The sequence below is a fragment of the Symphalangus syndactylus genome, chromosome 10, assembly GCF_028878055.3.
Source record: "Symphalangus syndactylus isolate Jambi chromosome 10, NHGRI_mSymSyn1-v2.1_pri, whole genome shotgun sequence".
Taxonomy (NCBI): Eukaryota; Metazoa; Chordata; class Mammalia; order Primates; family Hylobatidae; genus Symphalangus; species Symphalangus syndactylus.
Genome location: NC_072432.2, coordinates 135,693,672 through 135,709,247, shown reverse-complemented (window position 1 = coordinate 135,709,247; position 15,576 = coordinate 135,693,672). Strand labels below are relative to the sequence as shown.

At 48.0% G+C, this 15,576-nt stretch overlaps 1 protein-coding gene across 12 annotated transcripts in view; it reads right to left on the bottom strand.

The window, feature by feature from the left end:
• Nucleotides 1-14,043, bottom strand: part of POMK (protein O-mannose kinase) — a 55,733-nt gene extending 41,690 nt beyond the window's left edge. For 4 of the 12 annotated variants that reach the window (XR_010113966.1, XR_010113968.1, XR_010113967.1 and 1 more), the window contains exons 1-4: nucleotides 13,717-13,771; nucleotides 9,387-9,472; nucleotides 4,421-4,516; nucleotides 3,195-3,497 (exon numbers count right to left, since the gene is read on the bottom strand). Coding sequence is in view for 7 of the 12 variants with exons in the window: in XM_063610983.1 (XP_063467053.1) it covers nucleotides 3,195-3,476 (282 nt within the window). In the remaining 5 variants the exon portion in view is untranslated. Of the gene's footprint in view, nucleotides 1-3,194; nucleotides 3,498-4,420; nucleotides 4,517-9,386; nucleotides 9,473-13,211; nucleotides 13,368-13,716; nucleotides 13,790-13,897 lie in introns of those variants that run through there. The other 8 variants (XR_010113969.1, XR_010113970.1, XM_063610986.1 and 5 more) reach the window with 5 other exon arrangements.
• Between the last annotated feature and the right edge of the window lie 1,533 nt (nucleotides 14,044-15,576).

Genomic DNA, 15,576 nt, shown 5'->3' with positions numbered 1-15,576 from the left:
TATACTCAGACAGCTGCAAAGCAGTTCTACTCCTCTCACCTTAGGGTCAACTCCGACCCCAACTATGCCCCCTGTCAGCATGAAGAAGCTAGAGTGATCAACGGTCTTTTCCCATCTTCACAGCCCACACCTTAAGAATAAGATGCTATGAAACCCCAAAGGGAGGGATTGAAACCGCCTTCACGAAATTATAACTGAGTGCTGGGCCCAGTGGCTCATGCCTGTAACCCCAGCATTTTGGGAGGCCAAGGAGGGGGGATCACGTGAGGTCAAGAGTTCAAGACCAGCCTGGCCAACATGGTGAAACCCCATCTTTACTAAAAATACAAGCGTGGTGGTGGGCGCCTGTAATCCCAGCTACTAAGGAGGCTGAGGCACAAGAATCTCTTGAACCTGGGAGGTAGAGGTTGCGGTGAGCCAAGATCGTGCCACTGCACTCCAGCCTGGGCAATAGAGCAAGACTTGGTCAAAAAAAAAAAAAAAAAAAAAAAAAAAAAAAGGCAAAAATAAACCAATGGGATTATAACAAACCAAAAACCTTCTTCCCAGCAAAGGAAACAAACAGAGTTAAGAGACAAACTACAGAATGGGAGAAAATATTTGCAAGCTATTCATCTGACAAGGGATCAGTATCCAAGGAACTCAAACATCTCAACAGAAAAAAATAACAATATGATCAAAAAATGGGCAAATGATCTAAACTGACATTCTCGAAAGAAGACATACAAGTGGCCAATAAATGTGGAAAAAATGCTCAATGTTACTAATCATCAGGAAAATGCAAACCAAAATCACAATGAGATACCATCTCACCCCAGTTAGGATGGCCATTATCAAAAAGACAAAAAATAACAAATGCTGGTGAGGATGCAGAGAAATGGGAACTCATACACTGTTAGTGAGAATGTAAATTAGTACAGCCATTATGGAAAACAGTATGGAGGTTCCTCAAAAAATTACAAACAGAACTACCATATGATCCAGCAATTCCACTACTGGGTATATATCCAAAGGAAAGGAAATCAATATATCAAAGAGATATGTGCGGCCAGGCTAAGTGGCTCACGCCTGTAATCCCAGCACTTTGGGAGGCTGAGGTGGGCAGATCACGAGGTCAGGAGTTCAAGACCAGCCTGGCCAACATGGAGAAACCCCATCTCTACTAAAAATATAAAATTAGCCGGGCATGGTGGCACATGCCTGTAACTCCAGCTACTCAGGAGGCTGAGGCAGGAGAATTGCTTGAACCCAGAAGTAGAGGTTGTAGTGAGTCGAGACTGCGTCATTGCACTCCAGCCTAGGCAACAAGAGGGAAACTCCGTCTCAAAAAACAACAACAAAAAAAGAGATATGTGCATACCGACGTTTATAGCAGCAGTAATCACAATAGCCAAGATATAGAATCAACCTGTGTCCTTCAGCAGATGAATGGATAAAGAAAATGTGGTATATATACAAAATAGAATACTATTCAGCCATAAAAAAGAAGGAAATCTGTCATTTATGGCAACATGAATGGAACTGGAGGACATTATGTTAAGTGAAATAAACTAGGAACAGAAAGTTAAACACTACAAGTTCTCATTCATATGCAGAAGTTTAAAAAAGCTTACTCAAAGAAGTAAAAAGCATAACAGGTTTCTAGAGGCTGGGAAGGGTAGAGCAAACGCAAGGATAGGGAGAGATTTGTTAAAGGATACAAAATTACAGCTAAATAGGAGAAGCAAGTTCTAGTGTTTCATAGCACCATAGGATGACTATAGTTAACAATATATTATACACTTTCAAATAGCCAGAAGAGAAGATATTGAATGTTCCCAACCAAAAGAAGTGATACATGTTTGAGATGGCAGATATGCCCTGATCAGGTAACTACACATTTTAAGTAGGTATGGAAACATCACTATGTACCCCATAAATATGGATAATTAATATGTGCCAATTAAAAATAAATTGTTAAAAATCAGTATAATACCATCATAGAGTTTGAAAAACAGGAAAAGAAATTGTCCATAATCCCCCTTTCACCCTAGCACAATTTCTATCATTTTCATATTTTTCTTTTTTTCCTTTGGAGACAGGATCTTGCTCTGTCACTCAGGCTGGAATGCAGTGGCAAGATCATGGCTCACTGTAGCCTCAAACTCCTCTGGCTCAAGAGATTCTCCCACCTCAGCTTCCCAAGTAGCGCACGCCATTATGCCAGGCTAATTTTTGTATTTCTGTAGAAACTGGGTTTTGCCATGTTGCCCAGGTTGGTCTGGAACTCCTGTGCTCAAGTGATCCGCCCACCTCCGCCTCCCAAAGTGCTGGGATTACATATATAAGCCACTGCACCTGGCCATTTTTGTATTTATCTACATATATACGTAATTTCACAGTTGAAAAGTCAATTATACAACTTTGTATCTTGTTTTCTTCACTTATCATCATAAGTGAAGGTTTTCTTCGTGTTGTCTCTTGGGGTTCCTAACTACACAACAGCTGCAGAATATTCCGTCAAGTGTATGGACCATCATTTCATGAACTATTCTAAAAGTTTTGTTTCTAGTTTTCTATCACTATGGCACTCCTTTATGTATTTGACCTTTTTCCTGCCTTGGATTACTTATTAAGATAAAGTCCGACTGGGAGGCCGAGGCAGGTAGATCACTTAAGGTCAGGAGTTCAAGACCAGCCTGGCCAACATGGTGAAACCCCATCTCTACTAAAAATAAAAACATTAGCCAGGCGTGGTGGCATATGCCCATAGTCCCAGCTACTCAGGAGGCTGAGTCACGAGAATCGCTTGAACCCAGGAGGTGGAGGTTGCAGTGCACCAAGATGGCGCCACTGCACTCCAGCCTGGGTGACAGAGTGAGACTCTCAAAAAAAAAAAAAAAAAAAAAAAGATGAAAGTGCCAGATGTAAGATTATTGAGCTCAACAATAAAAACGTAGAGCCAACAGGGCTCCTAACACTGGATGCCACACTGCTTCCCCAAGGGCTGAAACCTACGCCTACTGCAGCACTATTCACGATTGCCAAGATACAGAATCAACCAAAGCAAATGTGGTGCACATACGCAATGGAGTACACTTTAGCAGTAACAAAGGATGAAATTCTGTAATTCATGCCAGCATGGATGGAGCTGGAGGACACTGTGTTAAGCAAAGTAACATGATGACGGCAATCAGAAATGAACCCGGACTCACTCTCTTCACAGCTCCTTCCCCAACAAGCTTCAGCTGTCTCACTTCTGTTCTCAGCTCCTCGCAGGACAGCCAAGGTGAGCAGTTTTTCATCTGTCCTATCCTGAAGTGACCATAGGGACAGTGTCTGGGGTCCACAATGGATTGTTGAGGAGCAATGAAAAAGCGGTCGAGGCAGAGGTAGAGCAGAGTATTCATCAGGGCCATGATCAGCAGCAGCCCAACAGCTGGCGGCACCTCTCGGGGGACAAGCCCTCTCCTGCTGTTCTGGGGCTGCTTTTCCATGTTGACGGCCTCTGCAATTTCCTAAAATACACAATGAAACAGAAGTTATGACAGTCAGCTTTCATTTCCTTTCATTTCCAAAAATGTGTTTTGATGCCTCTTCTACTCAAGAGTCCTGTAAGCTGCAGCATTACTGTGGGGATTAAAGCAGGTATCGAACACCAGGCTTATCCCAAATGCCCAATGTTAGCTGTTTCCATAATCATTACTTTTTATTACAAACTAAAATGCGGGTTCCTCTAGATTAGGTTAGGTGGGAGGTGTTTGTGTCTGACTCTGTCCGACTCACAGTAGCATGCGTTGAATAGATGCTCATGAATATTCAGTAAAATGAAAGCAAAATGTATTAGTCAACTGGTGGGACAGGGACAGAGGGTGGACAAAGGACAGCAGAAGGAGGCTGCTTAGGGTAGCAGGTGGAGGCTGGGAAGCTGAGGGCCTCTCTCGAACCCAGCTAAGCAGCTGTCCTGCTCCCTGGGAGGTACTCAGAATCCCCTAAACAGTTTTAAGAAATAAAAGCTACTCTTCAGCAGTTATGAAAGGTAGATTTGGGGTGAAAGAGACTGAGGCTGGGAGACCAGTTAAGAAGCCCTGGTTATGACCACGGACAGGAGCTGACAAGTACATGAGCTAGAATAACAGCGATGAGATTGGAGAGATGACCACTCAGATGTCATACCAGCGATAAATAACCACTGATAATGTGTGGGCTCTACCGCTGGAGCCGTGCAAGGCCATGGTGGAGGGGCCTGGCTGCGGAGAGGCCTGAAGTAGGACCCTGGATGGCAGAGGTGATTTACGGAAGCAGAATGGAGCAGAATGGAAGTATATGGAGACTTTAACAGTGGATGTGGCCATGCCAGTGGGAGCCAGCTAAACAGCCCTGGAATGCTGGGGCACTGGGACAGAACTGGGTCAGAAACAGCTGTGACATGCAAGGTTACCTCCCAAGCGCATCTCCTTCTCCAGCTTAGGTCTCCATCCAGGTACCTGGTCAGTCCATACTCTAGTTGGTGCCCAGGGACTGGTCTGGAAACACCCTGCCACAAAGTACCAAACAGGAAGTGTGTAAACAGAAACTGCAGCTATGTACCCAGACAAATCGCCATAGTCCAAACAGTCCAACTTTCCCAGGGCCCTCCCCCTGCCTCAAGTCTAGGTTTCCTCAGGTTCTCAAGCCCCACGACAGAGCAGCACCGTGGGGAAGCCCATCAGAGTCTCTCTGTCCCAGTCTGCTCTCTTCACCTCCATCACTGACTTCCGGCTGCTCGTTCCCGCAACACGTCCTGAGCAGCTTCTATGTGCCCAGCCCTGCAGTGGGTGCTGGAGACACACACACAGTGAATTACACCAGCATGGTTTCTATCCTGCGGGAGCTTAGGGGAAAGTCTAGTGGGGAAGACAGACAATAAACAAGTAAACAAATAGGTCTATCATCATCCTGTGATGGGGCTTCAAAGATAGAGAGTAACTGTGTAGGAACTCCCTGGAGGAAGCATCCCAGGAGACCTCTCTGAGGAGGTGACCTTCACACTGTGACCAGAGGCCTGAGAGGAGCCAGCCATGAAAAATCCAGGACAGGAAGCTTGTTCCTACCTCCTCCTTGAGAAAACAAAATCCACTCCCATTTACAGAGCTGGGACAAGATGTCAATGAACCACAAAGTTAACAGGAAACGGCATTTCTCCTAAGAACACACTGCAGCCATAAAGTGTCAAAAATCCCCTATGGATGAAGACGCCTTTTTTACTATTTAGAAATTCTGTTCTCTACAATCACAGACTACCAGAAATTTTGCAGTTTGAAGTCTTATCAGTTGGAATAAAACACCCCACTCCTTTCTGGAAGATCAAAGTCACTCTGACACAGAGAAGCAACCTCAGTTCCCAAACAGGGCAGACCATCAGATAAGGAGTTTCTGGAGATAATCATACCATGTGTTAACCTGGTAGTCTCCAAGGAAAGAGGACGACTTTGCAGTCCAGACTAGATCTTGGCCCCCTTACACTCAGTTCTACATGGCTTTGAGCCCATCAAAACACTACTTCATTTAAAATTGCCTAAACTTCACTCATCTCCAAAATTCTATGCTTTTCTTCCTCTTTTTTTTTTTTTTTTTTTTGACATAGGGTCTGACTGTCACTCGGGCTGGAGTGCAGTGGTGTAATCATAGCTCAAATGCAGCCTCAAACTCAAGCAATCCTGCCACCTCTGCCTCCTTAGTAGCTGGGACTACAGGTGCACGTCACCACATCCAGCTAATTTTTGTATTTTTTTTGTAGAGACTGGGTCTCACGATGTTGCCCAGGCTGGCCTTGAACTCCTGGCCTCAAGCAATCCTCCTGCGTCAGTCTCCCAAATTGCGGGGATTACAGGAATGAGCCACTGCACCTGGCCTTTTAAATTTATTTTTATCCCCTCCACAGCCCTATACACACCCTGCATCAGTATTCCCTGGAACCTCAACACATTCCAGTACTCCACAGACGCAAGCACACAAGCTCACACTGTTCTGGCGCTCTTGAGCGTACTCCAGACCTCACACTGCTGACTCTCCCAGCAATGGCACACACTTCAGTGACTCTATGGCTCTAAACTCACAGCAGCAGCCTCTAGAACGCCTTAAATCATCCGGCTGCCCCTTCCTAGAGTGTCCTCGTGCTCAGGGACACACATGCACCTCACACTACCTTGACTCTTAGTGCACCAGGCCTCTGACAGTACCAAAACCCTTCCCGCACCACCACCCCCTGCCCCACAGAGATCCACAATTCTCATCCCTGCTAGCACAGGCTCAGGTCTCCCACCGTCCTCCCTCCATCAGATCCCTCCAGGAGGTCCCTCCAGCTCTGCTCAATTAGCATGCACCGGGCTCCAACTACCCAGATCTTTATTAGCACATGCACACACCCACCACGGCACGACCCCCACAAGCGCACACACAGCACTCGAGTCCTTCAACCACCTCCCCTCCATAAGCACCCCATTCTCTCCTACCCTGCAGGCCCCCACAGACACACACACGGCACTAACACCATACACACCCTCATCACCACACAGAGGCCTCAGAGGCCTATTAGCATACATCCTGGTGCCTCTACCACCCTACCCCCATTAGCACACACTGGGCCTCTCTCCAGCCATAACCCCTATTAGCTTGCTTTGGAACTTCCTCAACACCCTACCCCTGTGACACACCCACGGGTCCCTCACCCGCTGTGCTGCCCACTTCCCTAAGCACACACTGGGCCTTGAGCCTCACCTGCCGTAAGGCTCATCACCACATGCTCTGAGCCCTGCTCAGCCCAGGCCTCCATTGGCAAAGCTCCAGTGTCTCCTGGCTCCACTACCCATTCCCATATCCTCTGTTCCTCTGACCCCCTGCTCCCTATTAGCACTCATGGCACTTCCATCCCCAGCTCCCTGCACCGGGCCAGGTCAGAGAGGCCCAGAAGGACTCTGCCCCGTGCCATCTCACATGATTCTCTGTCCCTCTGATGGAGATATGCAAGTCCCGCCAGTGTGCAGCCTCGCTTATCGCAGTGAGTCAATAAAAGTGACAGGTGTGTCCCAAGTGGCGTTAGGCTGGCTGGAAGCTCACACTCTCCTTCTCCCAACATGTACCACCTGTTCCCCCACCTTCACTCTCAGCTGATCATCTAACGAGATCATCCTATTTTACTAGAAAAACAGAAGCAATCAGCATTTCCACCAGTTCCCAAGCCCCACCCCAGGTTCCTGCACTCTCCTATTACTACGAACTGTGTGTTACCATGAAACTGGCCCCAAGCCCAGCTCAGGCAAACCCCACGCCCAGCTCTGCCCTCTCATTCCCTCCAGCTCACTGCCACTGCACCCAAACTGACCTTACCACAGTCAGCACAGGTGGCCTCCACATCACTAAACACAACAGTCAAGGCACAGCCCCAGTCTTCCTCGATCTATCAATAGCATCTACCGTGATTGATAACTCCCTCCTTAAACGCCTTATATAATTGGTTTCCAGGAAACTACACTCTGGCAGCTCCTCATCTCTGAGTCCACTTAGTGGGGTCCCCCAGAGCTCAGAGCTCAGGCCTCTGCCACACTCCCTGGGAGAGCTCACCCAGACTCAGGACTTTTCATCGCTGCCTGCTGACAACTTCCAAAGGTAAAACTCCATTCCCAGCCTCTCCTCAGAACTCAAGGCTTGTTTCCTTGACATCTCCATGTGGATGTCTGATGAACAACTCAAAAGATTCAAAAAACAACTCAATTTAAAAATGGGCAAAGGGTCAGGCATTGGTGGCTCACACTTGTAATCCCGGCACTTTGGGAGGCTGAGGCGGGCGGATCGCTTGAGCCTAGGAGTTCCAGACCAGCCAGGGCAACACAGTAAGACCTCCTGTCTACAAAAACTAAATTTAAAAATTAGCCAGGCATGTTGGCATGTGCCTATAGGCCCAGCTACCCAGGAGGCTGAGGTGGGAGGATCATTTGAGTCCAGGAGACCAAGGCTGCAGTGAGCTGTGATCGTGCCACAGCACTCCAGCCTGGGTGACAGTGAGACCCTGTCTCAAAAAAATAAATAAATAAAATTTTTAAAATGGGCAAAGGAGTTGAATAGACATTTCTCCAAAGAAGATACACAGATGGCCAACAGGCACATGAAAGATGCCCAGCTTCACCAGTCACCAAGGCAAATGCAGACCAGAAGTGTGACAAGATGGCATTTTACACCCATGAGGATGACTATAATACAAAAATCAGTAACAACGTAAGTGTAGGGGAATGTGGAAAAACTGGAATCCTCAAACATCACTGGCGAGAAAGTAAAATGCAGCCACTGTGGAAAGCGGTCTGGCCGCTCCTCAAAAGGTTAGGCACAGTCATCACACGACCCAACAACTCCACTGCCCAGTATGTACCTATGAAAACACACACACTCACACACACACTTATACATGAATGTTCACGGAAGCATTATCCACAACTGCCAAACAGTGGAAACAAGCCAAGTGTCCATTGGCAGATGAATGGATAGACAAAATGTGGTACATCCAATAAATGGAATATTATTCAGCAATAAAAAATAAAGCACTAATTCACGCTGCAACATGGGTGAACCTTGGAAACATCATGCTCAGTGAAATAAGCCTGACAAAAAGGCCACATGCTGTAAGATTCCATTTACGTGAAATGTCCAGAAACAGCAAATTCAGACACAGAACATAGATTTGTGGCTCTCAGAGGCTGGGGGGGCGGGGGGTGGAATAGCTGCTGATGGGGATGGGGTCTCTTTTTGGCTAAAATGTTCTTGAATTAGACAGTGATGATGGTTGTACAACCTTGTAAATATGCTAAATATCACTCAATTGTACAATTTAAAATGTCAAATGTTATGGTTTGTGAATTATATCTTCCTTGAAGTCTCCCCCTAACATTTAAAAAGAAAAAAGCATTCCCAGCTCTCAGGCTACGCAAAAACAAGCAGAAGCTGTGGTTGGCCAAGCCCTGCCTTAGGTGACGGCATTCCTCCAGGTCTGCCGAAGGCCCAGGTAACCTCACCCACACCTGGGACACGGCAGCCATCTGAACCCTGATGCTTTCTAAGTCTGCACTGCAGCCCAGGTCTCTCCTACGCTTCGCTCACTGGCCTATCAAGGTATAGGATGTCCACTGCAGAACTCCCCAGTCCCCGCATGCCCCTCCTCCAGGGTTCCCTCTGTGATGGGCTCATGACCCAACCACCCACTCAAGTTACAGACCAGGTATGTGTGACTTGATTCCTTCCTCCCCTAACCTCTAAACCAACCAATTACCACATGCAGTCAATGCTCCCACCAAAACCTCCCTCACAACTGCTTGCATCTCTCCTTCCTTGCTGCCCTTCCCCTCCACCCCGCTGCGTGAGCCAGCAGCACCTCTCACCTGGGTTTCCACAATAGATTCCCAAGCAGATGCCCAGTTTTTCCTCTCTTGCAGTCCATTCTCAGGATTACACAGCAAACAGGATCCTTTTTAAGTGTTTCACACACAGAGAAAAAAAATAAATCATAAGCATTCATCCAGCTTTGTCAAGTCACATTGCATCATTTTTTCAGATCTTTTTTTACAGAAATTAAATATTACAAATAGAGTTGAAGCCCCTCTGGACTCCTCCCCATCCAATTCTACTCCCCCACCAAGAAGTGATCACTATCTTCAAGTTGGTGGATATCAGAGATTCTCAAACTGTGGTCCCCAGACCTGTGGCATCATCGCCCAGGAACCTGGGAGAAATGCAAATTTTTGGGTCCACACTCCAAACCTACTGAATCAGAAATGAAAATCTGTGTTTTAATAAATCCTCTAGGTGATTTGGATGCATGCTAAAGTCTGAAAACCACTGGTGTATATAATTCCTATTCATGCTATCTATCTATCTAATCGATCTTATCTATTTACCTACCTACTTACCTATCTACTTAAGACATGGAGTCTCACTATGTTGCCCAGGCTAGACTCAAGTGATCCTCCTGCCTCCACCTCCCAAGCAGCTGGGACTGACTACAGGGATGGGCTACCAAACTCCCCTTCTCATACAGGCTTTTTATTTTCACCACAAGTATGTGCCCATAAATCATACATGTTTTCAAGCTTTATACGAACAGTGATGGGCTGGTATTATCCTCCTGCAACTAGTTTTTTTAAAAGCTCAACATTCTGTTTCTGAGATTTATCCATGCAGATGCACAAAACTCCAGTTCACTATTTTCAACTGGTTTGACTTTTCCACAACTAGTGAGACAAGCTGTGTATACATCTCCCCAGGCATACATGGAAGTTTCTCTGATAACATGCAGGGACAGCTTTCTTTTTTTTTTCTTTTTTTTTGAGACAGAGTCTCACTCTGTTGCCAGGCTGGAGTGCTACAGCGCAATCTCAGCTCACTGCAACCTCTGACTTCCTTGGTAAAGGGATTCTCCTGCCTCAGCCTTCTCAGTAGCTGGGATTACAGGCACGTGCCACCATGCCCAGCTAATTTTTGCATTTTACTAGAGACAGAGTTTCACTGTGTTGTCGAGATGGTCTCGATCTCCTGACCTCGTGATCCGCCTGCCTCGGCTTCCCAAAGTGCTGGGATTACAGGCATGAGCCACCATGTCCGGCCCATGCAGGGAGAGCTTTCTAAAGCACGGATCTGATCCCACCTTGCTTAACATTCAACAGCCCCCCATTCGGCCCACAGGATCAAGTCCAAACTCTTATGTGGCCTCCTGAAATCTAGCCCCTATCTGCTTCCCTAAACCTTCCCTGCACCCCACTCTCTGGCCCCTGAGCTTTCCTCAGTCCTCAAAGGCTCCCTTTCTGGGATACCCAGGCCCCGGCTTCCTCTAGATGCTGAGCACCAAGAGGCTTGCCTGCCTGTCCTGTTCACCACTGCACCCCAGTGCCTGACACACAGCGGGTACTCGGCAAAGACGAACCAACTGCCTGGTCACTCTGCGCCTCTCCCTCTTCATGGCCTTAGCCGCACAGGCTGCTTTCCCTCTCCTGTGTTCGCTCCACCGAATCCGCTCTTCCTCTCCTCACGGCTCCTGTCCTCTGAGGCCCCTCATCTGCCATCTCCTTCTCCAATCCAAGTTTCCCAGCTCAAACCCTGTGATAAACCCTTTCAACCCTCCAACCCTCCTTACCCCTAACCTCCCACCAATCCTTCCTTGCCACTAGTGGATTCAGGTTTTATGGGGCCTGAAGATTATACAAGTTGGGGCGAGGAGTGGTAATTCTTTAAGAGAAGAATACACAGTTACGAATGTAAAAGTGCTGAGCCTCTTGCCAGAGTTTTAGAAGGTATTTGTTTAAGTGAAGAGGCTAGAGGCTTCATCATCAACCCAGATCTGCTTGTCATTCACCATTCCCATGTAACTTGCCCTGTCCACTTCTTCATTTCCACTCAAAGGCTGCCAACATCAGCTACAAAACTCTGTGGGACTCTAGAAATGCATATTTTCTAATCTCTGTTGGACCCTCAGCATTACTCAGAAAACCTTTAATGCATTTCTTGCTGAATCCAAATTTCATATGCCCCACTAACTTTTATATATCCGTAAGTCCTCACATTCACTTCTGAATCCTCTCTCAGCAAAAAGAAACCAAATCAAACCAAACCAAAACAAATAAAAAAAAATACCCCAAAATTCATTTGACTTTTATACACTGTCAACTTCACACCAATTCTGTGAAGTGGATATAATTGTTGTTATTCCCATTTCACAGATAAGACAACTGAGTCAGAGATGAAGTAATATATCTAAGGTCACTAAACTATACACAGAAGAGCCAAGTTTTCTGGCCTCAAGCCCATTCTTCCCCTAAATACCGCAATGCTCAGGAGTTGAATGAAGTAAATCAAACCCAGTGTGGTCAGCTAGGGGCTGGGCTGGGGGACTCTGGGACTGCCGGTTTCTTAAAGAAGGCTTCAGCCCACCTCAACCCCGATTTGCTTTTTTGTTTCAGAGGCATATTCTGGAGTAGGCCGCCCAGAGCATAGCATGAGGCTGTGTGGCTGAAGGAACTTTCGTGTCAGAAATAAGCAAAAACCACTGAAATTTACTGGTCCTGAAAACAGCCTGCACATTAAGGAATAAAGATGGTGGGGCAGATTGGGCAGGAGAAATTCAGGCACGATTGAAATGCAAAGCATTTCTGACACTGATAGGAAGGCTTATTGATAGAGAAAGGCTTGGGATCCACTGCCCTACATTTACAGCTTAAAGAGAAAAGAAAAGCAAAGGGACAAAACTAGTTTTTACCGACTTACAAGATATTTTCTACAACTAGGGAAGACAAAAAGTAGTGTCATCTAATACAATTTAGAGTAGAATTCCACTGTGCCAATAAAGCACAAGGTACATTAAGAGGATTATTTTAAATATTCTGAATGCTTATTTAGCCTTAAGGTTCTATAGTAAAGGCAAAGGGTGGCAAAGACAAGATTATGCAACAAAACAGCGAAATTCTGCTTTCTAAAAAAAGAGAAGAATATGATTCATTTAACACCTCCTGGCAACAATGACCTCGGGCAGAATAAACACCCAAAGGCAAAGAGCTGACACAGAGTCCTTGGTCCTTTCTGGTTTTGTTTTTTGCTTTGTTTTGTTTTGGTTTTTGTTGTGTTTTTTTTTTTCTTCTTGAGACGGAGTCTCGCTCTGTCGCCCAGGCTGGAGTGCAGTGGCGCAGTCTCGGCTCACTGCAAGCTCCGCCTCCCGGGTTCACGCCATTCTCCTGCCTCAGCCTCTCCGAGTAGCTGGGACTACAGGCGCCCGCCACCACGCCCGGCTAATTTTTTGTATTTTTTTAGTAGAGACGGGGTTTCACCGTGGTCTCGATCTCCTGACCTCGTGATCCGCCCGCCTTGGCCTCCCAAAGTGCTGGGATTACAAGCGTGAGCCACTGCGCCCGGCCTGGTTTTTGTTTTTTTAAACAGAGACAGCCTCTGTCGGACCCAGTAGCTCACGCCTGTAATCCCAGCACTTTGGGAGGCCGAGGCGGGCGGATCACCTGAGGTCAGGCGTTCGAGACCAGCCTGACCGACATGGGGAAACCCCGTTTCCAATAAAAATACAAAAATTAGCCGGGCGTGGTGGCGGACGCCTGTAATCCCAGGAACCAAGACCGCGACACTACACTCCAGCCTGGGCGACAGAGCGAGACTCCGTCTCAAATAATAATAATAATAATAAAGTAATAATAATAGAAACAGCCTCTCACTCTGTCCCCAGGCTTAAGTGCAGCGGCGCGATTTCGGCTCACTGAAACCTCCGCCCCCGCCGGGTTCAAGCGATTCTCCCGCCTCAGCCTCCGGAGTAGATGAGACTACAGGCGGCGCACCGCGCCCAGCTAAGTTTTTTTTAGAGACAGAAGTTCCGCCATGTTGCCCAGGCTGCTCTCGCCTGAGCTCACGCGATCCTCCCTTCCGCCTCGGCCTCCCAAAGCACTGGGATTACAGGCTGGAGCCACCTCGCCCGGCCCTTCTCTGGTTCTTTAACGTCCAGCTACCGCGCAGGGGTGGACGCGGCGGTGGGGGCTGGGCGCGGTGGACACGGCCGCTCAGGCCCAGCGCCGCCTCCTAGGGAGCCTCCGGACAGGCCGCGGGCAGGCGGCCGGGGCTGCAGGGGGTGCGGGCCGGGCCACGTACAGGCCCCCCGGGAAACCCAGCTGCACGCCCCCTCGCCCCTTCGCCCTCTCACCCCCTTACCCCTCCCCCAGCACCTACCTGCAGCCCAAGCCTCTGCGCCCCGTGCCACCCCACGCCAGCACGCACTGGGCCTACTGCGCTTGCGCGTTCGGAAGCGCGTCCTGGGCGGGCGAGCGTGACGCTGCTGCCCCCTGGCGTCCTCCTTCGGCCGTGCACTGAAGCCGGAGCGAACGCCGCGGCGGTAGCAACGCGCACCTACCCAGTCTCCCTGTCTGGCTTCTGCTTCCCGAACTTGCGAGAACGATTTTGCGTTGACCGACTATTGCTTCAGCCTGGAGCCAGGCCTATGCAGAGCAGCTGTCAGATCTAGACGCACTGCGAGGCCTTCCAAAGCGTAGTCCTCAGACCCGCGGCATCTGCAGGGACCTTGCTGGAAAGGCTGATTCCTAACTCCGGCCCAGACGCGCCACTCGGGGACCCAGATGCCTGAAGTTGGACAATCGCTCTGTAAAAGAAACTGTGGGGCTTAGCCCAGACACAGTAAAGCTGAGCTGCACACATCAAGCGCAGCAGACAAAACCTTGGCAAGCCTCCGCGGAGGGGCAGGACTGGGCAAAGGCGGGGAAGTCCGTCGGGGGCCGGCCAGGAGCCCTGCCGGGAGCCCAACACGCACTCGGGCATTTGCTCCAGGGGAACCGAGACGGAGGCTTGCAGCGTCGAAGTCAGGCTGGGTCATGGGACGTCTGGGTTGTGTACATCGGAAGCGTTAGCTGCTTCTACACCGACACACTGCGAAAGTCCAGAATCAAGACACTTAACATTGTGTGGGTTAAAAAAACTTGAGCCTGTACTAGCTATCCAAACAGTATTAAAATTAACAGAAACGTTTACCTATCACATGGACAAACAGCGGTAATACCTCCTGTCGTTACAGTAGAGTCTGAAAGTTTCCTCACACATACAAGTGAGTGTAAACTGGAATTCCTCCTACGGGCCCTAGCAAATTCATTTCTAGGAATTTATTCTTCAGAAATAATATGTCTGCGGCCGGGCGCCGTGGCTCATGCATGTAATCCCAGGACTCTGGGAGGCCGAGGTGGGCGGATCACGAGGTCAGGAGACCGAGACCATCCTGGATAACACGGTGAAACCCCGTCTCTACTAAAAATACAAAAAATTAGCCGGGCGTGGTGGCGGGCGTGAGAATGGCGTGAACCCGGGAGGCGGAGCTTGCAGTGAACCGAGATCGCGCCACTGCACTCCAGCCTGGACCACGGAGCGAGACTCCGTCTCAAAAAAAAAAAAAAAAAAAAAAAAAAAATAATATGTCTGCAAGATGTATGCACGAGATCTTGCTGAAGCATTGCTGATAAAAGATATTTATACCAGAGAAAAAAAGAAACCTGAATGCATAACAATAGGGGTTTCTGAAAGAAATTTTATTACATCCACATAGCCATGAAAAATGCTAACGGGTGCACAGTTTCAGTGTGAGAAGATGGTAAAGTCCTGGAGATGGATGGGGGTGATGGTTGCACAACAGTGTGAATATACACCAATAAATTGGGTGGAGGCCGAGAGCTCGGGGCCCTGAGCAAGGCTTCGACGCTCTGGTCCCCTGGACCCGCCTTTTAAACTCTTACTCTCTTTCTATTCCTTTGTCTCCGCTGGACTCGGGGTACCCGCTGGGTGGTGTGGGGCTGGTTTCCCCAACAACTTCACTCTAGCCTGGGCAAAAGAGCGAAACTCCGTCTCAAACAAACAAAGATAGAAACCATCTAGCAGCTCTCCTTCCTGAGTTCTTTGCCACGTGGCCACCATTTTGTGCCTACAGGCTTTTTGGGGATGCTGGGAAAAGGTGAAATTTTAACACTGATGAAAAATTAAAGGAATTAAATTCAAACAAAAAATTAAAAATAAAAAGAACAGAATTTGACG